At 40.3% G+C, this 26,770-nt stretch overlaps 1 protein-coding gene across 2 annotated transcripts; it reads right to left on the bottom strand.

The window, feature by feature from the left end:
- Positions 1–211: 211 nt before the first annotated feature.
- On the bottom strand, positions 212–23,704 carry VPS39 (VPS39 subunit of HOPS complex). 2 transcript variants are annotated; one of them, XM_054380693.1, is made up of 26 exons: positions 23,632–23,704; positions 21,907–21,972; positions 21,039–21,071; positions 20,525–20,589; positions 19,699–19,741; positions 18,587–18,681; positions 17,254–17,352; positions 16,416–16,508; positions 14,768–14,951; positions 14,130–14,250; positions 13,660–13,780; positions 12,750–12,879; positions 11,463–11,605; positions 10,504–10,647; positions 9,796–9,937; positions 9,425–9,511; positions 7,811–7,884; positions 7,092–7,190; positions 6,724–6,841; positions 5,956–6,084; positions 5,384–5,486; positions 4,467–4,512; positions 3,714–3,863; positions 3,422–3,556; positions 2,031–2,122; positions 212–332 (listed from the first exon to the last, which is right to left on the bottom strand). In XM_054380693.1, exons 1-26 carry the CDS (start codon positions 23,702–23,704, stop codon positions 257–259), a joined length of 2,661 nt encoding a protein of 886 aa, XP_054236668.1. In that variant the 3' UTR covers positions 212–256. The 2 variants fall into 2 exon arrangements, with proteins under 2 accessions (XP_054236668.1, XP_054236667.1); XM_054380692.1 differs by lacking the exon at positions 21,039–21,071.
- Between the last annotated feature and the right edge of the window lie 3,066 nt (positions 23,705–26,770).

Below are 26,770 nucleotides of genomic sequence, written 5' to 3'. Positions count from 1 at the left end.
AAAATAAATCAGTTTCTGTTCTTCATCTGAGTACTGAGAGGTTCAGTGTAGTCACCAGCACTCTAACTGTAAGATGGTTAAAGTCATTTTCTAGTAAATCAGCATTGCCAGATAGGTACAGTCCATCCACAATACAAGTGACTTCTACCCAGTGGAAGAGAACCTAGCAACAAGCCTCAAAAATCTCAGAGGCATCAACTTCAAGTTGTCAGTTCTGAATGTCTCATGAACCTTTGGATTGTTGACCGTGACAAGGTCAGGTGTCCAATGTGTTGACTTCTTTGGAGCAGAAATAATGCACAACTATTGCATTAGGGTATCGAGCAAATGCACTGTAAAGAGAAAAACAGAATTCAACTGTTAATACATACACAGGTTTCCTTTTTCAAACAAGAACATTCAAGTTGTGCAGAATCAGGAACAGATACTTAAGTGATAGTACCTGTTTCTTGTTTAAAATTATAGCCTGAATATACTCTGGAGCAAGATCACACTAAATAATTCTATCAGAGGATCATAGGATTTTGGGACTTCTGAAAATCATTGAGTCCAACCCCCCTGCGAGAGCAGGGCCACAGAATCTAGCACAGGTCACACAGCAGTGCATCCAGGTGGATCTTCAAAGTCTCTAGAGAAGGAGACTCCACAGCCCCTCTGGGCAGCCTGTTCCAGTACTCTGACTCTCACAGTGAAGAAGTTCCTCCTCACGCTGAGGTGGAACCTCCTGTGCTGTTGTTTATACCCATTACCCCTTTTCCTATTGCAGGGTGCAACTGAGAAGAGCCTGTCCCCTCACTCTTGACATCCAGCCCTCAGATATTTAGAAACATTTATTAAATCCCCTCTCAGTCTTCTCCAGACTAAAAAGCCCCAGGGCTCTCAGCCTCTCCTCCTAGGGCAGTGCTCCAGTCCCTCAGTCATCCTTGTGGCTCTCGGTTGGACCCTCTCCAGCAGATCCCTCTCCCTTTTGAACTGGGGAGCCCAAAACTGGACACAAGATTCCAGGTGTGGTTGCACCAGGGCAGAGTAGAGGGGGAGGAGAACCTCCCTTGATCTGCTGGACATGGATTTTTGAAGACTTTAATTTTTAGAAAGTAGTATCTATTTCTATTTCTGTAAGGAACACTTTAGCTTGAAGTCACTGGTAACAAGTTAAAGACTTGGTAACATCCTGACTTGTTTGTTCTTCAAAATCTTGTTGAACTTAACAGCAACAGACAAATCCCAGACAACCAAAACATTACTGCATGTGCAAATTTAAAACCTGATGCTACATGCTGCACACTAAAGGCAAAAAAAATTGAATTTGCACAGCAGTAAGTGTGTTTAGACCTATGCGCATTTAAATGTTTTGTAAAAAGCAGCTTTGCCTATCATTGTCAAAGCTATTGATAGAAGGGTTCACATCAACAAGAGCAACAATGAGTAAGTTAGTCACATAGTATTTCACTGGAGTTCAAAGGGGAAAAAAAAAGTGCACCTAAAATTTTATACTAAGCTACTAGGACTGATAGAAGAAAAGTTATTGGCATCAGCATATCAAGTGAATTAGTTCTACTTTTAGATGCCCTAAGATGATAAGGCTGCAAAACCTCCATCAGCCAAGGGAATCAGAAAGCCACCAGATAAAGCTATTACACACATATCTTAGCCTGAAATTCTTTCTATCATCCTTCTTAATTCTAGTTAAGAGGAGGGAAGTAAGCAGCATTCTTAGAAAATTTTCTGAATTCATTATGAGAAGCAATTTTCTGCCTTCTAGAGTTGTAAAGCAAGAAGTCTCACAAGTTTCTGAAGGGACTTGGCTCTACTTTGTTGAAAGCACAATTAAAGTCTTGCGCTAAACTTTGCTGACTAAAGCTCTGATGTTTTCCCAGCCCCCAGAGGAGTGATGTCATTTGTAATTCGCTTTTCAGAGGTCTCCCTTGTACTGCTGTTCTCCCTGTGCATACACACACTCTGAGTTTTGCACCATTTTTAGTTTAGGTTTACCAGATCCACATTTGATTCGGTTTCCCAAGCTCTCTTACCTGTTACCTATCTTCTTTTTACATACAGTGCACACCTTCTCCTCTGTAATAATGCACTTCACTTGCTGATGCAAGATTCGCTCCTCCTGGACCTAAAGGAGAACAAAAAAAACACTTCCTCAAAAAGCAATGTCACGCCCACAACTCCTTTCTCATCTGGTGAAACTGAAAACTGTCATGATTTGACAGGCTGAAAGAGTTGGGGGTTTTCAGCCTGGAGAAGACTGCAGAGACCTTATACCAGTCTTCCAGTATTTGAAGAGGGCCTACAAAATAGCTGGAGAGGGACTTTTTAAAATACTTGTAATGACACGAGAGAGAATGAACCAATGAATCATTTTGGTTGGGAAAGACCTTGAAAAGATCATCGAGTCCAATCATTACTTAACTACCAACTCTGGCACTATACCACCTCTATGTGTCTTTTAAACACCTCCAGGGATCAAGATTCAAGCACCACTTGTGACCATACACCATTAGTTTAACTCCATTCACCACCACCCTTTGGGCCCTATCATGCAAGCCAGTTTTTAACCCCGTGAAGTGTCCACCCATCTAAGCCATGAGCAGTCAGTTTCTCCAGGAGGATGCTGGGGAAAACAGTGTCAAAGGCTCTACTAAAATCCAGATAAATAACATCCATAGCCAAAGGCTTCACACTGGAAGAAGCTAGAACTGTACTAGACTTTGGAAGGAAATTCTTCACAGTGAGGGTGGTGAGGCACTGTAACAGGCTGCCTAAACAAATTGGGAAGGTTCCAACCCTGGAGTTGTCCAAAGCCAGGTTGGATGGGTGTATCTCTGATAGGAGCTGCCTTGACCCATGACAGAGTGGTTGAAACTAGATGATCTTTAAGGTCCCTTCCAACTCAAACCACTCTACAATTCTATGATTAATTTTCAGTGGTTATATCCACATTAGCAAGTTTTTTAGCACAAAAGAAGCAGGTCTGTAGAGCAGAGTAGGTGGTACTGAACACCCAGCACCCACACTGTGAGAACTGCAGGATTTTACTTTCAGCTAGTCTTGTCTACAAACTAAGGCATTCTAACCACGGAAGGGTGCTCAGATGAACTATTAAACTGCATCATCTGGTTTAGTTTATTTGAAAGAAACCTAGTTTGTGCTCTTCAAGATCAATCTGCAACGCACTCCAGAGCACAATGAATACAGAGACTCACAAAGACATCCACTTCATCCAAACTAAAATGAATGTACTTGTTATCTCAATAGAAAGGGACAGTCAATATAATTGATGCACATTACCAACTTCAGAGACACTACAGCACCATCTGGAGGATACATATTCCATATCAGCAACAGCTAACTTAAGTGCTGAACATCTGTTTTAAAACACCATTCCAATAAATGAGAGGTGATGGATACTTACCCTCAGAAACTCTGCATGGAGAAGATTCTTGAGTACTTGATTAAATCTTTTCTTCTGAGCATTTTCTTCAAGCACTTTCTCCAAGAAGATTCGAATCTCACTAATCTGTGTATTTGCTGGGAGTAGGTTTATCGCCTGGAGCAAAATGTATTTGGTTAGGAAAAACTTAAAAAGAAATAGAAAAGAGAAAAAAATATAATAGAAACTAAAACATTTTGACTAACACTGTTACAATCTTGCCTGCTTGACAGTACCCTCTGCCATCTTCTGGATGCTTACAGGTATTTCTTACCTTGGTGGTATCCAGTTTGCTGTGATGTAGTTCCAAAACCTGCAGAGCAGCCTGCAGATTGGCTTGAGGCTCCAGCACTTCCATCTTGATTGGTCCCAGGCAATGAACACTGGGTGGGGAGAGATACATCCGGAGCAGAGACAGATAGACCTGTTGCACAGAAAAGGAAAGTTCAGAAATCACTGCATGCATCCACAAATGAAAGTGCTTGCAGAATCCAGTGATGGTAAGTCACATTCATGCCATTCAAAATTCTAAAGTACTCATTTCAACAGGTGTTACCTTAAAACAACAAAAGCTGAAGAGTACCAGTGATGTCCAAGGCTTGCATTCTACACTAAAGTTTTTCTGTAACAGTTATTTTAAGCAAGCCTCACTTATTTATCTCACATAGCTCATTTAGAAGCCAACACTTCATTGATTTGCACCATTAACTTTTCTGTAGATGTGGAATACAGACAGATTTTTTTCTTCTGAATTCCATCAGAACTTTAGCTACAAAATATGTGTTCAACTGTGGTGGTACAATACCATTTTCAACAACATCAAAATTTTAAAACAAACATACAAAACCAAACAGTAATCTAGTAATTCCTGCATTCCAAGACCTGATACATAGGTTCCTGTCCACCTACACAAACTCTGAAAAAGTCTATACAGAGCTAAAACTTAACAAGTCAGAAGTCCCTAACGTGGTATGTATAGTCTAACACGCTTTCTGGAAAGGAAGACTGCAAAGATGAAGCTACTTACATCTTTGTTGCCATCTTTGTTTCTGTCATAATGTTTATGGCAGTAGCTAGAATAAAGAAGAAATCAAGTGAAATTCAGGGACAGTTAAAAATTAACATTTAAATGCTTTCTTTACTGAAGCCATCCAAGTTAGGTGACCACACATCCAATTCTAATCTATTCATCAAGTTGCACAACAAAATGACACCATTACTGTGCCTTTCATTGCTGAAAAAAGGGAGGTTTTTGCCAAGTCTCCATTTCCAATCAACTTTAAAAGTTTTAATGCAGACTCTAAATTCGATTCAGCTGTGTAAAAGGCATCTACAATCAAGATCACGGCATAAAAATACACTTGAATATATGTAATTACTGTATCTGGATCACAAAGAGAAGGTGTTCGTTAGTATAATGAGGTTGAACATCACCTAACAGGCACTTGCTTAAACTAGCTTTAAAAGAAGCTATGTTGAACAGGTCCCAGTGTTCAGATATACTTGCTAGTATCAGAGAATTGTATCTTTACTCAAGTACTTCATATTCACTCAGAAATTCCCTGACATGACACACCTAGCAAAATGCTGAGTCCTTCCCAGAGAAGATTCTGCTAACTGAAGGAGCTTAACTTTACATCTGGACTAGTGAATGCTTCTCCAAAGAGAAAGGAGGCAAAATAACATACAGAAGGAAACAAAGAACTCATTGATGACAGTCAGACTGCTCTGCAAAGTGCAGTGACTGAAGAGCATGAAAAGGTAAACTTCAAGGGGACATCATCATCATCTGTAATGAACAGATGCCTGGAAGAGTCAAGGAAACATGAACATTCACAAGATCTTAAGGCTTCATACATTTCATTAACATTTCATCACACATCCAAACCATAGGGCAGTAGCCAGTCTTGCAATAAATCAGTAAATAAGCCAACCAAACCTTACTTTTCAGCCATGTTGGTGTCCTTCAAAATATGAACATAAATAAACAGAGCTTGCTCATGTTTCCCCATACGACCCAAGAGCAGAGCACGTTCTTCTAGGAGACCTAATAATAGCATAAAGGATTAGCCATTAGCTATACAGATAAATGACAACATGAGCTCCATTAGTGACCAGACCAAGAGAAGGGACTACAAACTGTAATTTGAGCACAGGTTAAAGTTACACTGAAACTGTAAGCCTACTTAACACTAGTCTCAGTAACATTTTATGAATTCTAAAGTAACCTTAAGAAACAACAAACTTCAGATCTGTTGAGCAATCAGGATCATCAAACAGTTGGGCTAAATACTTAAGTGATGGGAGATGCCATGAAGTCTTAGGCCAACAGTTACAGGATTCCTGCAGAGACTGGTAAAATCAACTGTGCCAGCAAAAGCAGAGTTAGTGTACACACCAGTCATCTACAGCCACCCTCCCTGTTTCTAGTTACCATGATTCTACAATGAGCGAGGAGGTTCTGCTGTACAATGCAATACACTAGGGTTTAATTAATCCATGGAAACTGAACTCACCATCAAAGGGGAAGTCACTAATTAGTCGACTAGGTTCATACCAGCTAGACTTCTCCAGAAAAAGCAGAAGCTTTTTCCGGTAATCCCCCAGCTCTCCTCCTTCCTCCCCAGCAGGCACTGGAGCTTTACCTACACGGAAGAAACCAACATAACCCACAGTATTACAACTAGTACACCAGTACACAGAAGGTATACAGATCATGAGGAGGTGGGCTGGGATTCTAATCATAGAATCACAGAATTGTCAGGGCTGGAAGGGTTCTCAAAGATCATTCAGTTCCAACCCCCCTGCCACATGCAGGGACACTGCACACTGGACCAGGTTACTTCGAACCCCATCCAGCCTGGCCTTAAAAACTTCCAGGGATGGGGCTTCCACCACCTCCCTGGGTAACCTGTTCCAGTGTCTCACCACCTTCATGATGTACCTATCAAATTACTTCAGCTCCTTAAAACAGACCAAGTGGCTGGTTAAACAATAAACTCGGTATTCGAGACCCTTCCCTAGATTTCATGTGCAGAATTCAAGGAGTAGTAGCTACCATTCCACTTAATCATGAACAAAGTATCACTTGGTCCCTTACTATCTCTAAGGAGGCACTGAACTAGACCCCCCTACAAATGCACATTTGTTGTTGACATTTCTTCAGCACTTGGATCCCATCTTCTTCTGGATCTGAACAGGGAAGGCTTACAGCAATACACTGTGAGGGTTCCCCAATGCCGTCCCAAGCCCCTGGCCACCCCACCAGAAAAGGCTAAACCTACCTGCAGGGAAGGAGTTGAGATACACTTTCATTAAGCCCTGCACTTTCTCACAGTACAGCTGGATCAGACAGTTGTGGAAGTCCGCACCGGTTTCTTCCCAGACATGGATTATGTGCTCCTGTAAGTAAATGTTCAAGTTCAGCTCCAGACACTTCCTCTGGGAAAAGATTTTTTTTCATAGGAAAGCAACAGTCCCATTCTTGCCTCTACCGAGCAATTCAGAATTTCATACATATTAAACATTTTTTTCTTTGCCCAACTTCTAGCAAAGATGGTATTCTCCAAGATATCATCAGGCCCCTGAGGAACCACAGACTTACACATAACTTGTACTGAATGTAATGCATTAGTAGAGATGGAGTTCTTACCAGATAAGGAATAGTCAAGCTTTTAAAATTTTCTATCAAGAAACTGAGCACTTTGTCTCGTGGCAAAGCTTCCACTTCAGGGAGGTCTTCTGTAAATATCTGTTAAGCAAAGTTTTATTCACAGAGTGGTGATTTTTTTTTTTCCAAATCTAAGTGCCATAGTCTATTTTCTCTGAGGTACTGAAGCCCAGCAAATCATCATGTATGTCAAAGAGTAAGCACAAGAAGTGTAAAAAGAAAAAAATCTGAGCACTTTATTGAGGCACTCAGAAGCTATCTTGCATCTGAAAGGATTAATGAACACTTCTGCCTGAGCTAACACTTAGCTTTCACAGTGCCCAACGCCTCCTAACTAAATGGAGTCAATTCTATATCACAAAGGAAAAATAAGAAAGGGAAATTAACATTTGACATTTAAATACTCAATTAGGCTTTTGTACAAAAAGCATGACATCAGTAACATTAAATGCTGTATCAAAGGTTCCTAACTACCTGTTACAGGATAAAATATTGCAAGACAGGAAAAGTATAAGAAAGCTACAAGGTTATCCTGCTCCTACCTACCACTAATCTTACCACAGTACCAAACACAGAAAAGACAAATTACATACTTAATTGAATTTAGCATTAATAGATGGCTTCTGAACACTGAGTTCTCCCAATTCCATGTGCCTCACTGAGAATTTCAATGGCAAAGTGCCTGTTTCAACCACACTTACCTTCAGCCCATCTTCAGGAAAATCTCTTAGCACCCAGACAGAGTAGGAAAATACCAAGTGCAAGTTCTCTGTCCCTGAAATACAAAAAGCAGCAGTGCTCAGTATTATTCACAACAAAAGCAGATGCTTTCAAAGCCAGCAAAGCTTAATTTACAGGAAGAATCTGATTTGGTTTTCTTCCTGCTCAAGCCAAGTAAATCACTTATTTCAGGCCAAAGCCACAATTTCATTGCTTTGCAAACAGGATTTTGAACAGAAACAAGAATTAATTCAAATACTGAATGCCAACAAACTTAAAGAATTTTGACCAAACTTAAGCTCAGTTGCCTTAATCACATTCCTAAAGTCTTCCCTTCCAATTTGTTTTCATTTGGGCAGAAAAAGCACTGTACTTTTCACTTGTGTAGTTTCTTTCAGCAGAAGGGACCCCTGGCCCTAATGATCATTAAGGTCCCTTCCATCCCAAACCATCCAGCCTTCCAGTACCTGAAGGGGACCTACAAGAAGGATGGAGAGAGGCTGTTCACAACAGCCTGCAGTGATAGGATGAGGGGTAATGGCTTCAAACTAGAAAAGAGTACATTTAGATTGGATATTAGGAAGTTTAAAAGAAATTTAGCAAGCTGGAAGATTTTAGAAAAGTATCCCAGACAACTTGCATAATTATAGGTCTTAAACATCACCGCCCTCAGGTAAGACAAAGGAACAGCTGACAGAGGTCAAAAAAGATGAGTTTATCAAGATGACAGAATTACTTTATAACTAAGATCAGAAGTTTGTTTTGTAAAGCTGTATGCTGAATATAATATATTTATACTTCCCTAAGATGAGTGACGGTAACAAATGACACCAATTAATAAATAGTATAAGGATGTGGAAGAAATTGGACAGGTCTCTCTGTCATTTCAAGTAATATATTATCATTGAATAAATGTTGATAGCAGAAAAATTCATTGTAAGAAAAAAAATAAAAACAAACTTTGCCAAAAGTATTCGGCTGGGAAAGGAACAAAGGTTATTTCCCTCGAACTACTTGCTCCCAAAATAGTAGTGTGATACTTTTAAAATGCTGTGCCTTCTGAAATAAATGATATTATGAGATAGGAGGAGCAGCAAAAACAAAAAAAAGGACTTGGGAGTTCACAATGAATTGTCAGCCAAGCAAATTCCTACCATGATGCTGTGACTAGCAACTACAACTGCCAGGTCATTATCTAGACCTACAGAAACCAAAAAACTTGATATAGGAGTCTTCCTCTCAGGAAAGATACTACATGTCCCAGCAACTGGAAGCTAGACTTTCAGCTGGAAAGCCTAACCCAGAAGTTAGGGTTTCCTTTAACCAGTGCTGGTAAATCATCACTGGGAGAATATTCAGAATACTATGGCACATTTTCTACCAGTGCTAATTTTTATTCAGAGATGTAAGATATTCAAGTTTCAACAACAAGTTTGGAAATTAATTCTTGAAGTTTGCATTATGCAAGAACCAGAGAAGATGACAAGGATATCCTTGAGCTTGGTACGCTCAAGAAAGTTGCTGAACACTAGAACAGCCACTAAGCCCAACAACAGTAACATCTTCACAAAAACAGTGTTCTCTTTCAAACTCACCCAAATGCTGCAGATACTGCACTGTCCTCTCGTGACCCTTCAAAGGTGAGTTGGCTTTCTTAGACTGATCCACCAGGACCTGTAATGCTTTCAGAACAACAGAAAAGGTTAATTCCTTGGTAACCACAAGTATCATTCCAACCCGAACCACAAAATAAAAGCATTTTTTCCTGTTTTGCTAACAGAGACAAAACAAAGTTTTGTTTTAAACACAGACCAAACCGGTAACAGGAATGAGACTGATTTAACCACTACACTGACCCAGAAACAAAGTCTCTTAAGAATATTGTCTGTCACTGAAGTTGAAATTCAAAAGCTAGGAATAAATGCTCCTATCTTTTCTCCACTCCCCATCCCAATCTCATACCTACCTTTCTCATGCAGACCTTTCTTCTCATAGAGTATTATCAGCTCACTGTATTTGTGTGCCTTCTTTAGCACATGCTCACTCTCCTCAATGTGGCAGTGATTGTTCTCCAGACGTAGCAACGGTGCCACCAGGGCTACATTTGTCTGCAAGCAAAAACAGAGCACTTAAACATACCTTTCATGTGGACCTCCTAAGTTTTTAGTACAAAACATGAACTGGGAGGAGGGGGGAAAAAAAGCCTTAGAGCGTAACAAAAGTAACAGCTTAACACCTTAGAGTAACATGCATCATCATTTCCATAATTTGTTGGGATAGGAAAAAAAGAACACATCTGAGCTAGTCCCCTTCAAGAACAGAGGTCAGCTTTGAAAAATATTCTTCACAGCAAAGATTATACTGTCCTGCATTTAACAGTGCAAGGCAACACAAGAAGCACTCACTAGAACTTCCAAATTCACAGGTGTGGCCACATTCTTTCGACAGAGACAGCATCAGAAACAGACACATCTACTTTCTTCCTTGAAATTACTTCCTGACCAGTGAGCAAATTCACTAACACCAAAGTTCCACAGTTTGTTTCTAGACCAAATACAGATGGCTGTGTAAGAAATTCTGAAGTAGTTCCTTCTCCTCCTTAAACATTTCAGTCTGAAATTCTAACAGAGCTTGCATGGTAAAGGAAAGGCCTCTAGGTCAGGCAAAAACTCACATGGAGGTAGCACTTTAATAGGGTGGTATCAATGATTTGTAACAGCTTCTTTTTGGACTTGATAGTGGGCGTTCCTTCCATAAGGGGCGAAGTACTGGACTGATGGTCAGAATCATTCAGCTTCTTCACCAGCTGACTTCTTTTCTACAGGGCATCAAATGAAAATTTAACAGGAAAAAGCCATGAATTTCTCCACCCCACCTCAGCAAACATGACCCACCAAATAAGAAGACTAAATTAAACCAATTTAGTAAGTTGTTTTAATCTTCCCTAAAAAATTTCTCTTGTTGACTACTCATCACCTTTCTAACCACATTCATGTGTATGCATTTGTGTCCTGAGAAGGTAGTCAGGAGGAAACTTTGTAACCTGAACAGAGACATTTTATCAGACATTTAAAAATTTGGGAAACAATTTAGGTGTTGAACTATTAGGCACAAAAATCTATCCTCCTTCAGACACAAGCTTCCTTTTAGTCTAGTGAGAACAGCAGCCTAACAATTTAGATTCCAACTACAACAAAACAGAGAGGACAGGAAGTTACAGTACCCACTGCCTTCTGTTCCACTTTTTAATGCATGCTTTTGACCTGTCCCTTGGATAGAGTGTCCTTGACAAGACACCAAATCCAAAAAGATCAAGAGCTTAAGTCCTCTTCAGAAGGATGCTAGAAATAAAATACTGGACTCGTATTCAGATCAGGTCCATAAATAAATTTTATCCAGTCCTCACAAAAGTCACATCTGACGTCTCCCACATATCTGAGCAACACCTTGCATCTTCCACCTCCCCTGCTTTCTCAAGAGCTGCTGCCATAGTTTCCATGCACACAGACAGCCTGTTAAGGTTAGCATGATGGAGCTGGAGTAGGCTTACTGCTTCCTGCACATCAAAATTAACCAACAAAGAATGCTGAAAGTGAATAACTCTGCTCTAAAAACTGACATAGGAGCACTCACTTGAGTTAAGTAGTCTATCAGAGCTAAATGTGCCTTTTCCAGCTCTGCCCCAGAGAGCCCTGGCAGGGGGTTGGGATACTGTAGCTGTTTCCTGTAATCTGTGGGCAGGAGGTCAGGATACAGACCCATCACATGAGTGGGATCTAAGCAAAAAATAACTAGTATTAGTAACCATTCATAACATTTTTGCAAACTCTTAAACATGTGTAATCTTTGAGCAAGCTTAGCTTTCCAACAGGCTTCAGATAACAAATTTGCTTACTATAGGAAATAAACTAAAACAAGGTGAAAGAAGCAAGAGAAAGACTGTTTCAAAGTTCAAGCACAAGTTCCAACCTATGCACTTTGCACACCTGGAGTACAAACCACTGTTACGATCCTCTTACTGCAGAATCCCAGCATTAACAACTCTGACAGTAGAGCAGGATTTCTATGAACAAGCAGTATTTTAAGAGAAGATTTACTGTGCTTTTGAAACAAGAACTGTCCAGCACTATCTTTAACTAATGAGCACTCACTGTCATCGAGTTTAGGCAAACTCAAAATTACTGCCCCCTAATTTGACACCAAAATACTCTGACCACTCAGTCTTTTTCTTTCATTGTAGCTTTCCATGTAGCATCACCAAAACAAGTAGAAGTTATAGGTTAAAATGCACAAGGGACACATTGTCACCAATAAAACAATCTCAGTCTAAAGAATTATTCTATGGTATAGTCCAGTCTTTAGGTGTTCTTCCAATAGTCCTAGTATGAACCAGAGGAAAAGCATCAGAGATTATTTTGACTTCCAAAAGCACAGAAAACCTTTCTGTCTTCAGCAGCTTAGACCAGGAAACAGGACCAAGGGTCCTCAGTTTAGATTTGCTAAATCCTTGAACTTAGACCACAGATACTCTTTATTTTTCATTTCAAGTTGCAAGGAGGCTTTTGGCAGGTGCTGAAACTTTCATCTTTAAAGGTCTGTGTACATGCTATGCATGCTGCAAGACAGCCTACAACAGAAATATCTTCTGCACAAAGGGCGAATTCATGATTTAACTTAACTCAGTGAGTGAAGTTAATTTAGTACTATAACCAGTCTCACAAATAAAAGCTAAATAGCTGCTTCGGCTATCTGCCATTTACAAGAGCTCGAGTCTGCACAAGACTACACTGTTTAAAAGCAAAAACAAAAACAAAACAAACAAAAACCCCAGAAAACAAACAAAAACCCCCACACAACAGGCTGTGAACTTCATTTCACTCCTTCTGACCTACGTATCTCAATGGTAACCCAAGCATTTACCTGTACCAAGCTTGGCAAAAACTTGCATGGATTCATCAAAGCGCTTCTGGCAGAAGAGGTTGAAGGCAAAGAGGTTCTTTATGTGGTGGATTTGTTGTCGCTTCTCACTATCTGAATCATCCTTCATTTCCTACACACATATAAATTAAGGAACATTACAAACTCTTGGGTCTCACAAATGAGAAGGAAACACTCTAGAAATAACAGTATTATTATCCTTTGGAAACAACAAGAATTAAAAAGGTAATCTTCCAAAATGAACACCTCTGATGGTGATCTTCAGATGCTGTGCTTACTGCATCAGAGAGAACCTGTAATATTTGAAAGCTGCCTCTGGTTATCTACATACCTGCCTATCACAGCAACTATCTCTTTACTCATTTGCCTTTACTAAATTTATTTTCACATTAGCAACACAAAACCACAACTAATTCATTTCAGTATAGTTCCAGTGAAGTTTCTGGAAACCAGAAAAATCTAGAACAGTAAAGAGCAATATGATTGAACATACTGCTTCAGTACCTCTAAGAAATTATTGTCTCAGGACTAACATGGAGAGCCACTACAAGAAAATCTGGTCATTTGACAAAACAAAACACAGAACTAGCAAAACTGTCTACAAGCAGTCTGAAGACTCTGAAGCCAGTTGGACTAAAGGAAAGTCACTAACTAAACAGCTAAGAGAAAATTGTTCACATACAAGAATCTCAAAACCTAAACCACAATAAGGTCAACAGGGAGAAACAGCAGCACAAAGCTAAAACTTACCTCAAAAAGGCTAGAGTTCACCAGTTTTTGCAAAGCAGACAGTAAGGATGTTAAAACTCTTAGACTAGCTATAGTAAACATCCTTTTGTGTGCTTCTGAACAAGTGCATGTGCTGCAAACCTAAAGGTTTTTGAGTACTTACCGCCAACTGCAAAGCCAACTCAAACTGCTTGTCCTGCAGAAGCTGCTGGATCTGTGTGGCTATGGACACCGGAATGAGCCGCCAAACAAAGTGATTACTTGCTACATAAATAATATTTGTGCTGGAAATGAGATGAAGAGGTCAGTTACTAAATTGCAGCACTAAGAAGCAATACTCTATCTAAAAAAACAAACAAAACAAAACAAAAACCCCACCAATCCTTCTTAATACACGCATGCATCAACTAGATACAAGGGCAACCGGAGAAATCCTGCAAAGCAGAAACTATCTCCAAGTGATGAGAAATTTCCAAAGACACTCTGCTCATCTGTTTGTAAAAAACAACGGACTGCTTCAGTGCTGGGTCTTGAGCTGAGGGAGTTAGAAAAGCTCTTCTGCTCCCAATTTTTCAGACTGCTATCACACACACAAGCAGCCCAACAAAAGTAATAATCAGCAATACTCAATACCCTCCAGAGGTGATGAAGCGTGGTCTCTGCAGCTCAATACTCTGTACCAGCAGCCGAGGTTCAAAAGTGCGGATTTCCACGTATCTTGGCAGAACAGCAATGATGTAAGGAGGCTGGTGTTCTATTAGTGGAGTAAAGGAAAAATACAAGTTGACCATTCTCAAATATTCTTTGAAACAAGACATGACTTAAAGTAGGGCTTCCCTTCAATTTATTCTTATTCCACTCCCTACCCCCATCCCCTGAAATGCATCCCTTTTCTGCTTATTAAAAGCAGAACTCAATACCCAACACTGCCAGCTGGCTTTTGGTTCTCCTTTCTACATCAGGAACTTCTATGGAACTGAGGTGCCCAGAACAGCTACAGTGCTTAAACCCTACCACCCACTTAAATTCTTCTCCCTTTGTAAAAGATATGGAATGTTGATTTTCTGAGGAGGAGATAGACATACAGACTACAAGCAAAGAAGGGGAATAAAAAATAAACAGAAGGCCTTCCATGGAGCACAACTGAAATACCTAAGAAACCATCACACTCCAAACCCAGCTAGTTTCTAAATCCTGGGAATGTAACAATTTTGTCATGTACAAAGGAGTAAAATAAAAGTACATTTTTTAAAAATTACTGTAATGCTCACCCATGGCTATAGGAATATCTGTCCAATTCAAGGCACATTTCTGAGTACAGACTCCTTCTTCATTGAGCACAACTGTTAGATCGTCTTGGCCAACCGCAACTTTCCCATCTGCTACAGGAGCTACCAATGGTTCCAGCTGCTTCCCTGTGGGAAACAGTTCTTTGATGGATCCTTTTCCATCCACCTAGGATAATGAAGAATTTAAAAAAAAAAAAAAAAACATTTTTCAAAATAATTTTTATACCAGAAGCTGTATAAGACCAAAGCCAAACCCCCCCTGGAGGGATTTGCAACTAACAGGACAAGTCCAGGCTTAAGGAGTAAAATAGAATTCTCACGTATCATCACTCATCTTACTTATGGATCATTTGGAAATAAAGAATTAATACTTTGTGTCTGAGGTGGTGTATTCTTATTACTATAACATAGTCCATATAGGTTTACAAAATGCATGGTGCAGTAGCAAACATTTGTTGGTACAAACAGATATATATCAGTTCAAACATTTCTTGGTATAAACAGTTAGTATACATCAGTTCAAACATTTCTTGGCATAAACAGAGGATTTCATGTCGGCCAAAACTTAAAGATGGTTTTATTCTGAGTGTTGCCACATAAGAAACAAACTCCTAGCCTCTTTAGCCTGCCTTAGCAGCAAAGAGTTGTTTCATGAGCTAATCTAACAAACCACTGCCACCAAAACAGAGAATCCCTCTCTTTAAACTCCAGCTACACGCTCCTGCTGCTTCCCTTCTATTAGGCTCAAGCATTCTTATAAATCATCAGCTAGACAGCAGGAAACAATACCATAAAAATGTGGGGTTTTCTTCTGCCTAATTAGTGAAATTAAGCCATTCAAGGATGGGTCAGTCAAGCATCTGAGCTAACCCACAGCAGACACCTCCACAGCAAGTCTCCACAGCGGTTGCTCGAGCTGCACAACTACCCACATCACTATTATGGTGGGAATCATCATCTAGGACAGGGCAACAGAAAGGCATCACTTCTCTTGTGAGCCATGTCATCTGGAAGTTCCTGTGCAGTTTCCCTGTAGACTACAGACCAGCATTGCCACCCACGCACGTTCATGTACGTCTCTGCAGTGCACCTCATCTTTGTCTCATTTTCATATAATAAGACCAGAAGCCAATTATAAAAGTAGAAAAGAGAATCACATACGGCTGTCAAATGAGACTTAAGTGGAAACTGTAATACTAAATTAACAACAGCACGTTTAGAATCTTCCAAACTGAGACAAAATACAGCTCAGGAAGGGAATTAAATAAAACAAACCACAGTTAAGCTTCACTGTTTGACAGAAAGAAAGATATTCTTGGTCTTTTTTTCCCTTTTAGAGCTATCGTCTTTCTTAATACATGAAATAAAATGCAGACTGAGCTTACACAATCTGCTGCCAAATCATAGCATGCATCTTTTCCAACGCCTTCTTTCTGCAAGAGCTTCAAACACTGCTTTCAAAAGCAATAAAGGGAAGATCATTTCTTGACAGAATATCAGTTTGAACAGACTTGGACTACCCTTTCCAAAATCTCCAGATTCTGTTTTATGTCTGAGCACAGAAGCAGCCTCCACAGGGTCTACTGCTATCCAGACTTTTCCAACACTGTATCCCAAACCCCAGCCTTACCCTTATCAGATAATAATCCCTCTTGAAGCCGACACAGATGGAGTTTTCACACCAGGCCATAGACTTTGGTACATCAGGCACACTTAAGTCCCCCTGAGTAATATTAAAATATATAAATATATTTTTTAATATATATATAAAATTTATATATTTAACTATATAAATATCTAATATATAAATATATTAAAATGGCTGTCACAAGAGAAAAGCAAAAGTCAAATCTGGCAATGCAGAGTGGAACAGGCAGCACTACTGTTGACACCACACTGCCCACCAAACATCCAGTTTCTGCTGATCATGAAATGGCAGTATTCAACTAAAAGGCTAGATTTATGTACATGCTCCAAGTTAGTTGGCAACTTCCTGGAAGAGCAGTATCGCTGAAAAATTCTCTGGTTTTTATTATCATCATTCTGGTTATCACAGCTGCAGTTCTCTATGTTTGTTGTCAATAACTACCTTCTGACTTAATGACATACCTGAAAAGTTTTGAGTAGGAATGGACCCAGTTCCATACTGTTATTGTTACAGTTACATTTACAGAGACTGTACACTAATACACTTCAATGACTTACAAGTGTACTGTGTCCTGAATGTTACAATATAGAACACAGCCCTGGATTGAATTTATGGAACCATATTAAAGCCATTAATAATGATTTCAACCAGGTACTTTCACTTATTTGTTGATTCATTATTAAATCAATGCAGGAGCAGACGGAGTTGGTGCTTTCAAAGTCAACAGTGTCTGTGAGCAACAGGGACTGCAGAGGAAGCAGTAAAGAGCAACTACACTCCCTGAAGCCACATGCTAGACTACAGAAACAGAACAACTCACTTGCAGTTCATGAAACTCTCTGTCCTTCCAAAAATAAAGTTGCAACTTCTTGCGCACTGCCACACACATTCTCAGCACCTCTTCCCCTGTATCTGATTGCTGTGGAAACAGACAGACCCAACTCAGAGGCAATTAAAAGCTAAGAGGCAAGCCAGATAAAACAAGGCCAAAAGAATCCTCAGCCTGAAGCAAAGCTGCCAGCTGAGAAGAAAAGCTTTTTTCATCCATGTCAGAAAGGCATTCCCTAAACAAGGAAGGGAAGAGAGAAGGGGTAGTGATACTTAAAAATTAACTTTGGCAGGGATTGTGATGTCCAGGGAACAAAAAAAAAAAAAAAAAAAAAAAAGCAACAAACACACACACACCCCCCAACAGAAGAGAGCTATCAGCCCAGCCCTGAAGGCTAGAATAAATAGAACTCTTATTAGAACAAATACCTTGAACTCTATGCAGTATAGGAGAGGTGAGAAAATTGAACAAGGCACAGAATGGGTTCTATTGGCAGACAAAAACATTAAATAGCTGGTTTAATACTTTAGCCTACTGGTAAAGTTTCCCAACAAGAAATACTAGCAAAGCTAAGTGCCTGTACACAAACAACAAAGCGGTTTGGGATGACTTGATTTAAAATTGCTTTGAAAGACATCACAATTTTAAGACCTAGAAAACTCTAAGTCCTTACTAGAAAATATTTAATGCTAAGCTTCCATGGGCAAAGAGCTAAAAAACAATCAACAGCACTAGGACATCTCTTCTGATTATGAGTATGATTTCTCAATAAGAAACTCCCTTGGACAGAAATGAGTCACTTAATAAACCTCAACGTATGAGCAGAGAATTGCTATAGCTTATGGAATCCTTTTATGGTCTGAATCTACCACAACCGCCCTGGGACTCCATGGGCCAGTATAGTTTAACAGAAACAAAAATGAAACAAAAGCAATTATGGAGATGCTTGGTAAAGGGAGCTTCTATGAGCTAACAGCAAGGCCTTTTATACTGAAAAGGACTTTACAAAAAAACAGAAGACAGTCAAAGTCACTATGAACAAAAATGCCTGAAGGCTTGTATCAGGAAGTTAAAGGCTACAAATCACAACAGTCAGAGGAAGATTCCTTATGAAACACAGGAAGAAAATTAAGGTGGCTGTATTAAAAACTGTTGCTTTAAAGAAAAGCTTGAACATCCAGCAAGTGCTAATTTTAAAAGCACTGGTACTCAAGCAACTTGCATGTAACACAAAATTAGCAAATCGAACCTATACAGCAACATAAAGAAGTTACCCTTATTAGTAACAGCAAGGACATATGTACTGCTGTGTTCCTCTTCTTACCTGAAGATCACAAGTGAAGAGAGATGCCCCTTTTGCCTTGGAAATCGTGGTGATTTGTTGAAATGTCAATAGGTCATGGACATAAATGTTATTTTCTGTTTTAAACAAAGTTTGAATTACTATTCAGTATTTAATTCACATAGAGCTCATTGCTAATTCGAGTAAGTTACCTCATTTTATAGTTACATAAAAAGAACTACTTATGAAACGAAGAGCTTCAAGAAAAGAAAAGAAATCTTCTCCCAAGATCTGAGAAGTGCTAGGGCACATAGGAGCACAAAACAATAAATGCAGAAAGAAGACTAACACCACCATTGGTAAAATTACACACAGGAACTGAGAACAGGTGCTAGCCAAGCAGAGAAAGGAGGATTGGAAGGGAAAGCAAGCGGGCCAGAGCAGAGCAAGATCATGACGGAAGACTGTATGAACAAAGACCATTTCAAATTGGCTCCTGAAATTAGTGGAAAGTGAACAGTTGCAAATATAGGTACTGTGGTCAGGTTTTGTACGCACGAGGACGCAGGCAGCAGAGATCTACGCATGCTGGCGTTGGAAGAGCTGGGACTTGGAGAAAAGAGTAGCAAGGTAAGCAAAAAACAACATAGGAAGATCATAAAGCTAAACAAATATAGCCAGAGACAAGCAAACTTAGATCTTCCACAAGACAGGAAAAGATTGCCATCTGCATACATACTGAATTTGGTGTAATACATCAACACCACCTTCCAGATATCAAACAAGTTTGGACAGATGTTTTAGGCCCTATCATACACTATACACACATGCACATATGTATGTGTATACACACATGCCAATACAAACTATATATACACAGAGGTGTGTATATACACACACTTTAGTGCATGCAGGTATTTTTTCATATTTAATCACAAAACTCAGCATTGATACTTTGTTGTCCAAGCTGGCTTACAAGCAAAGCTGCTTATCGATCCATGGTGCATAATGCTTCCTCGCAAAGTGAAAAACTCCTGCACAATGACTTTCCAACAACTAGACTGCTATGCAGATGTATGGAAAGGCTGCCATATCCAGCCAAGGAATTGCATCAAGAAGAGCTCATGAAACATTAAAACATTTTCTTCACTTACCTAATAGACTGACCAGAATTTTAAACTGAGAAACAACATGAATCTGAAATAAAAAAATTCTATTAGCAAATAGAAACCTCTGAACAATACTTGGATCACAGAAAATGCATCTTGGATACTCTCAAAATAATACAAAATATATGCACAAGCTTCCTCCAGCTACTTCAACACTCTTCAGTTACACTCAAGTTTTCACAAGCTAGCAAACAGAGCTTGCAAACTAAGCTGGTAAAAAATGCTCTAATAAGTGGTATGTTGCTAGTGCAGAAATAATTTTAAAGGATATGCAGTGCTGCTAAAAGAGGCTGCATAATCTTTCAGGTAATTGCTTTCCTGAGTATCAATATAATTAGTGAGCAAAACCCCTCAGGGGAAAAAAAAAAAAAAAAAAAGAAACAGTGGTAAGACCAGCAGCACGTAATGTTTCATTTTTCAATTCCAAAGAAGAATTACATAATTATATTCACATCCCTCTAGCATTTTATCTAACAGTCAAATTTTCTATTATAGTCTGTTGCCATCATTTTTTCAAATATTTTCAGAACAGCTGAAGACCTATGGCAAAACAACAGCATTTCCACAAAAGCCAAAAACAAAACTCTAAGTTCCAATCCTTCGCTTTCTGCTTTAGCAACCAAACCAAGCTTATTCCTGTTAGGAGAAGAATGGGTAAAAATACCAGGCTGTGATGACTCAGAAGAATCTATAGTTTGGGGAAAATCTTTTGTTAAGTGTAGCAGAGATTCCAGGAGTACTTTTGGTATTTCATTTCTTGGCTGCAGATACTGGAAAACTGTCCCCACATCAAGCAGATGGTATTTCTTACCTGCTGAATCTTTTTTGAGAAGTTCTTGTTGGATTTCTCTAGTGTCACTTCAAACCTATTGCAACCTACCAGGAAGATTTGAGAGAGTATGTAAATTGAAGTTGCCCTTAAATTTATGACTGAATATATCTGACATTAAACAGATCACAAAGAACTATGAAAGCAAACTTGGCCACTTGAACACTAGAAGAATGACTCTTCTAACGTATCTGTGGTTTTACTTCATAGCTATATGCATCAGAATGTCTTCTACACAGTCAGGTGGAAATGTAAACTACACCTCTTGTGCCCATCCATGGGCCTCATCAATAGTTGGCATTTTGCTGGAATTTTAGACTACAGGAATTGTTTTGAAATGTTTTCAAACCCAGAGACACAAAAACACCCATAAAGACTTTATCCATACCAACCAAGTATCAGCATTTTAAATTGCTACAGGGCACATCACTGCAAAGCAGACATGGAATAAACACTACACCACAGGGGTTTAAAAGGTTTAGGGATAAAGACTTACAGACACTTTCTGATGACATAACCTCTCCTGGCATTGATGCAAAAAAGGGGGAGAAATTTACCACGTGAGATAAGACACTAGCAACTCAAGACTAGCATGTTCTAATTGGAACAGACAGCCTACATGTTTCAGAAAAAGCAAGTTGAATTCAGTCTCTAGAATCCAAGTATCTACAAAAGAACATTGTCACAAGAGCTAAGGAACTTGGAAAGAGATGTTTGGTTTTTCCTTTCCTGCCCCACAACATTACTACGATCAATAACATCAGTTTCTACATAATAGTGGGTAATGTGAAATACAGATCTGTTCAGTGAAAACCGATTTTAACTTAACCAAAAATAGCACAGTTTTATTTGAGGTATCTCTAGAACAGACTATGAACACTTCAGACAGTCAAAGAAGCAGAGAAAAAAGTAAATACATCACAGAACCAGCTAGGAGGGATCCTTCTTCCCCAGCTCTTGATGCTCATGAACCCACCAAATAAAGCTGCCCTTTCACTAATCCAGTCCTTCATTAACAAAGACAAACATCAAACCTCTGGCAGCTAGCACACTGCACTGCTTTTGTGCATGTCTGTGCATTGTATTTACAAAATTTACACTGATTTAATATAAATTCAAACACACTGAGACCTGATATAAAACATACTTCAAAACAGAGAAAAGGTTGATGTTACTTGCTATCTTTCTTGCACAACTGATAGATGGTATGTATGCTTTCAAAGATACCACATGAATAATCATTAAATTCTATGTCGGAAAAAATCAGCAGTTAACTATCTTTGTGTTAACATCAATACAACCTCTTGAAGTGCAGAAAATAAAAACAACATCAACTTTCTGTGCCATTCTTAAAATCAACTTACCTGCGTCTTTCTTGATCCTGTAAAGCAGAAGATGCCCTTGTTTGGTACCAACAAGGAGCCATTCCTCTACAAAGATGAAGGAGAAAAAAAGAGTCTAGTTTTGACAAAGGCTGCCCCTCCTAGCCATGTTACATTTATCAGAACACTTGAAAACTTGTTTCAAATAGCAAAGAGGACTTTCTGTGGTGACTACACACATCTCCTATTATTTCTCTGGTGGAAACAGCTTTCATTCTCAGGAGAGGATGGTCAAAGATCTAGCAATAAAGCACAGAGTATGGCCTAAACATCCCACTTTTTCAGACAAAGCTCAAGAAGCAAACCATTGCATGTTTTGTGCAATCAAAAGAAGCAATAAACTCTTCTTCAGATATTACTATCTCCCAAGGAGGAACAGTACTTCATAATGGGAAGAACTGTCAGGAACAAAAAACAGGCTCTATGTGAGTTGGTTTGCACAGGTATTTTTTTAAAGAGAATTTTTTTATGAACTCTGAAATAGTCATCTGTGCCTGGAACTGTAGTAGCAGCTTTGCTTCAATGGTATTTGTATTACTTGGCAAACCAACAGTCATTCAGTATTTATAAAAAAGAACTTTTAAAAAACGTACTCTGCGGCACCACTTCAGACTCTTCCTATTTACAGCATTTATAGCATACAAAAAAGTATCTTTATTGGTCATGAAATATGACTGAAATTATTCCTCCTTGATAAAGATCATACAGGAAAGAAGCACATAGAAATATTTTTTTCTGCATCACTCCCTGATTACTGAAGATTTCAGTAAAAGATTTCAGTAAAATCTTGTTTCATCTAAGACCTTTCTTCCACTATTTAGTAGAAAACTTATAGAGCCAGAATTACAGCTCTTTTTACACCACCATACTGTCATAGACTGTCATTGGTTTAGGCTTTTTTTCCTACTTCAGCAAAATAAATGCTTCCCAAAAATATAAAACCCCCAAAGCAAGAATAACCTGCCTTTGTATCTTCTCTACTACATAACTCAACATGGCCTAAACAAATCATATTTAAACGTGGCACTATCATTCAGGTTATAATTTTGGTCTTGAAACAGGCTAAAAGAGGCACAGTTCCAGTGCCTGGAGTTTTTAACGAACAGTACCCTGCTCTGGCTATACATGTGATGGAAACTGCTCAAGGAGTTGGAAAAGCCTTATCAAGCCTTATCATTACTACAACTGCTGCCATCACCTGACCAAAATCTTGACTGTCAAGTACGCTCCAGAACATAACCTAAATTTATACACCAAGAAGACAAGTCAACCTATCCTGAACAGGAGACTCGAACACACCGCTGTCTTCCGTGAGAAATTTTAGGCAAAACATAGGAGATTCATTTTTAGCAAGTAACGAGTCGAACACGGTGCCCGCACTGGACATCATGGCAGCCTCCTCTACAGCGGGGCTGCGGGAGGCAGCCGACCGCCGGCACCCCCCGTGAGGAGCTCGGCCTCAGCAGCCCCCGCGCTGCAGACACCAAAGACAACGCAACGCGCCCAAAACCGGGGAAACGCTCCGTGTTCTACCCGTACGCCCAGGCCTGCGAGGCAGCTGGGCCACAGGCCACCCCGCAACCGCTCCCGGGTACAGGGGCCGCAGGACAGGGTGCAGCAGGCCCGAAGAACGGCTGACGGGGCGTCCCGGCCGCTCGGAATAGGAGACAGGAGCGGCTCGGGGCTGCCGCGGCCCCCCCGGCTCACCCCAGGCCGCCAGGCAGTCGATCTGCAGCGGCAGCTTCTCCAGGATCGGCACATGCTCGAAGGCGTCATGCATGGCGGCGGCTCCTCGGGCCCGGCCGACCGGGGAGAGGCGGAACGCCGCGGGAGAATCGGAGATCCCCCCTGCGCGATGCCGCAGGAAAACGGCCCCAAGAGAAGCGCAGCTGCCACCGGGCCGCAGCTCCCCGCCCTTCCCGGAAGCGTCCGCCCCGCTGCCGCTTCCTCGACAAAGCTCCGCCTCCCGGGATGCTCCCGCCCCCACCTCCGGCCCCCCCGCCCACGGGCTGCGGAGGTGGGTCCCATGAGGCCGGCTCCGCCGGGCACAGCGCGCCCCCGGGTCGGCACGGTCAGCGCCAAAGGGTGCAGGGGGCACTCCTCCCCCTGCCGTAAGCCTTATGTGTCTCCGTGCAGCCCCAAAAGGCGACGGACTGTAGGGCTCGTTTAGTGTTCTCACAGTGTTCGTAGCAGAGGTGTTAGGCTGCCACTTGGTGAGGTAAACCATAGCCGACAAGAAAGTGGAAAGAGGAAAATTGACTCGTGTAGCCGAAAGAAACCAGATGAAGTCAGCAAAGCAGCTCTTGCAGGTAAACGGCTACTTCTGGCGCTCCTACATTTTACGTAATGAGCTTAACCCATGAACATGGACAGTGAAGCTCCATCTCTGAGAGGAAATCTCTAGTTGTTACCTTGTCCCTTCCAGAACATTTGGCCATGGGGAGGTGCAACATTCATTGCCACTGATCTAGAAACTAAACTAACTAAACCAAACTAAAACAGCACGTGGTGATGCTAAATTCTCTGAGTATCTTCACCAACATACACTACTGGTTTAGAAAACAGGGACTTCGGACACTGCTGGGAGACCAGTGTGAGAATGTGATGGATTGTCGGTGGGGGGGGGAGAATTTCAGCTCACACCGACACAGGGAATGGGAGAACAAGCATGGTACTCTCACATCCAATGTCTTTCCTGATCAAAAGTGAAACCTTGCTAATGCATTAAAACATGCGAAGTTGCATCCCCTTCCCAGATACCAAGTTTGCCAATTGCTGAAGGAGTTATGGTTCAGGCACCCCTCTGGTCTCCTTGACCTAGGGCTCCTATGAAAGAAAGAGGAAGACAGCCCCAGTTTAGTAGGAACGCTTGGGAAGTAATGACTTGACATGGCTGTAATCCCTTTTTACCAGAGCATAAATTATGTGTGAGACATGGGCCCATTCGGGTATTAAGAAGTAGCATACTTGCCTTTAGCATACAACATGAAACACTACATAAAATGAACAGATTTTTAAAACCCCATAAACTCCTACAGACATGGAAGAAGACAAACATACCTGTCCCTGCCCAAGGTCTCATGATCCTGACTCACTCTGTGCCTATCACGCCTGTTGCATTTCTTTACCATGCCATGTGATCTCTTACTATTCATTCCCTCCTTCAAGCTCCTGGCAGGAACATCTTGACACCCTAGTGAAAAAGCTGGTCAACAAAATCATCTGCATTATGACTTTGTTTTCAGTGTTCTGCATGCCATGTACATGCTACAACTGCATCAGCAGTATCACAGCTACTTCTCACAAATCCAGACACAGAGAACTAATCAGCACAGGAATTCTAAAACCACTCCCTCTATATCTGATTTTCCGGCAGATGTTTGGATTTCTTTCTGCAAGTACAGCATTATCTCAGTTAGGCACAGTTTGTTGAAGATCTCTGAAGTCAGTAACCATATTTCCTAAAGAAAATTCAGCTTCTCCACACCACTCCAGTCACTGAAAACTTCTGCAGGTCTAAGAACTAGTAGACTATTTTCTGCCTCCTGCTCATCAAGTCTTCAGACTAGCCTGTGCAGTTTGTTTTAAAATTATTTGTTTTGACAGAATGGGTATAAATCTGAATTAAGTCTTTCCTGGCTGCATAATTAAAGGTAACAATGCTGAAAGGCTTTCTGATTTCATGCATTCTAGCAAACCAGCATGCTGACAAAGCTTTTCCAACAAGTCATGGAGCCTACATGTGTTTAGGAACAAAACCAGGAATCAGGAGAGGCAAAGATGTCCTTAGTGGAACCAAAACATGCTGCCAGGGGAGAGGCCATGTTGCTACAGCTCCCTTGCATACATAGACCTCACTTTTCACCCATATCTCACTACCTCTTCCACAATCATACTTACAGCAGTAGTGGCACATGTGTGAGAGCTCACATGATACTGTAGGAACTGGGCTCTGATACAAGTTCTCTCTAAAACTGCAAACAAGGAAGTCACAGCATGTGCTGCACACTGAGGAGCAGATGCTACCTTCCAAGGATACCAGAACTCTGCCAAGCGAGCAAAGAAACAAGAACAGCTAACTGTAGGAGCAACAAGTCCCCAGTGGAATTCAGGACAATTTCAAATACTTATGGAAGTTATTACAGAGGTGGAAGACTAGATAGAAGGCCAAGACTGCCCAAGATCACTATCATTATGGGCTGAAAGCACCACACCACTACTTCACTTGTTTTAGTCTTTGAATTATTATAAAAACTATAAATGCAATTAGGGAAACTTGAGATTTTTCACTTCTGTTCACAAATTTGATTTGCCCTATCTAGGTCAACTTTTCAAATGACAGACTTCACTCTATTGTCAAGCTTACTGAGAAAAAAGCTTTTGGCAACAACTGCATTGTAAATCTCATGCAACAAGAGTTAAAGAGAAGTGAGGGAGCTTTCTGAAGACATTTAACACTTCCTCAAGTGAGAGAATAGGCAGTAAAAAAGTGGAAGGACACAATGTAAGCCTTTCTACTCTTTGCCTAGCTTTTATTAAATAGTACATACAAACTTCTTTTGTGCTTCCAGTAAAGAACATATTCCCCTATTTATCTCAAAAAAAAACCAAACAAACAAACCAAACAGCTCTAAACAGTAAGACTTAAAAAAAGAAAAGGCATTAAATAGTGAATTTTGTGTAGCCTTATTTCACAAAATTTCCTCTCCTCAAAAGGACACAGAGGTAATGCTTTTTGTTTTTTTCATTTACCTCAATTAAGCATAGAAGTGTATTCCAGTAAGAGAGTCCACCTGTAGTCTAAAGGGAATGACAGAAGAGCTCCAGCAACTCTTTCAGAGGCAGA

Source organism: Indicator indicator, chromosome 4 (genome assembly GCF_027791375.1).
Source record: "Indicator indicator isolate 239-I01 chromosome 4, UM_Iind_1.1, whole genome shotgun sequence".
NCBI lineage: Eukaryota > Metazoa > Chordata > Aves > Piciformes > Indicatoridae > Indicator > Indicator indicator.
The sequence above is the reverse complement of the archived record's forward strand: the minus strand, read 5'-3'. Positions and strand labels throughout refer to the sequence as shown.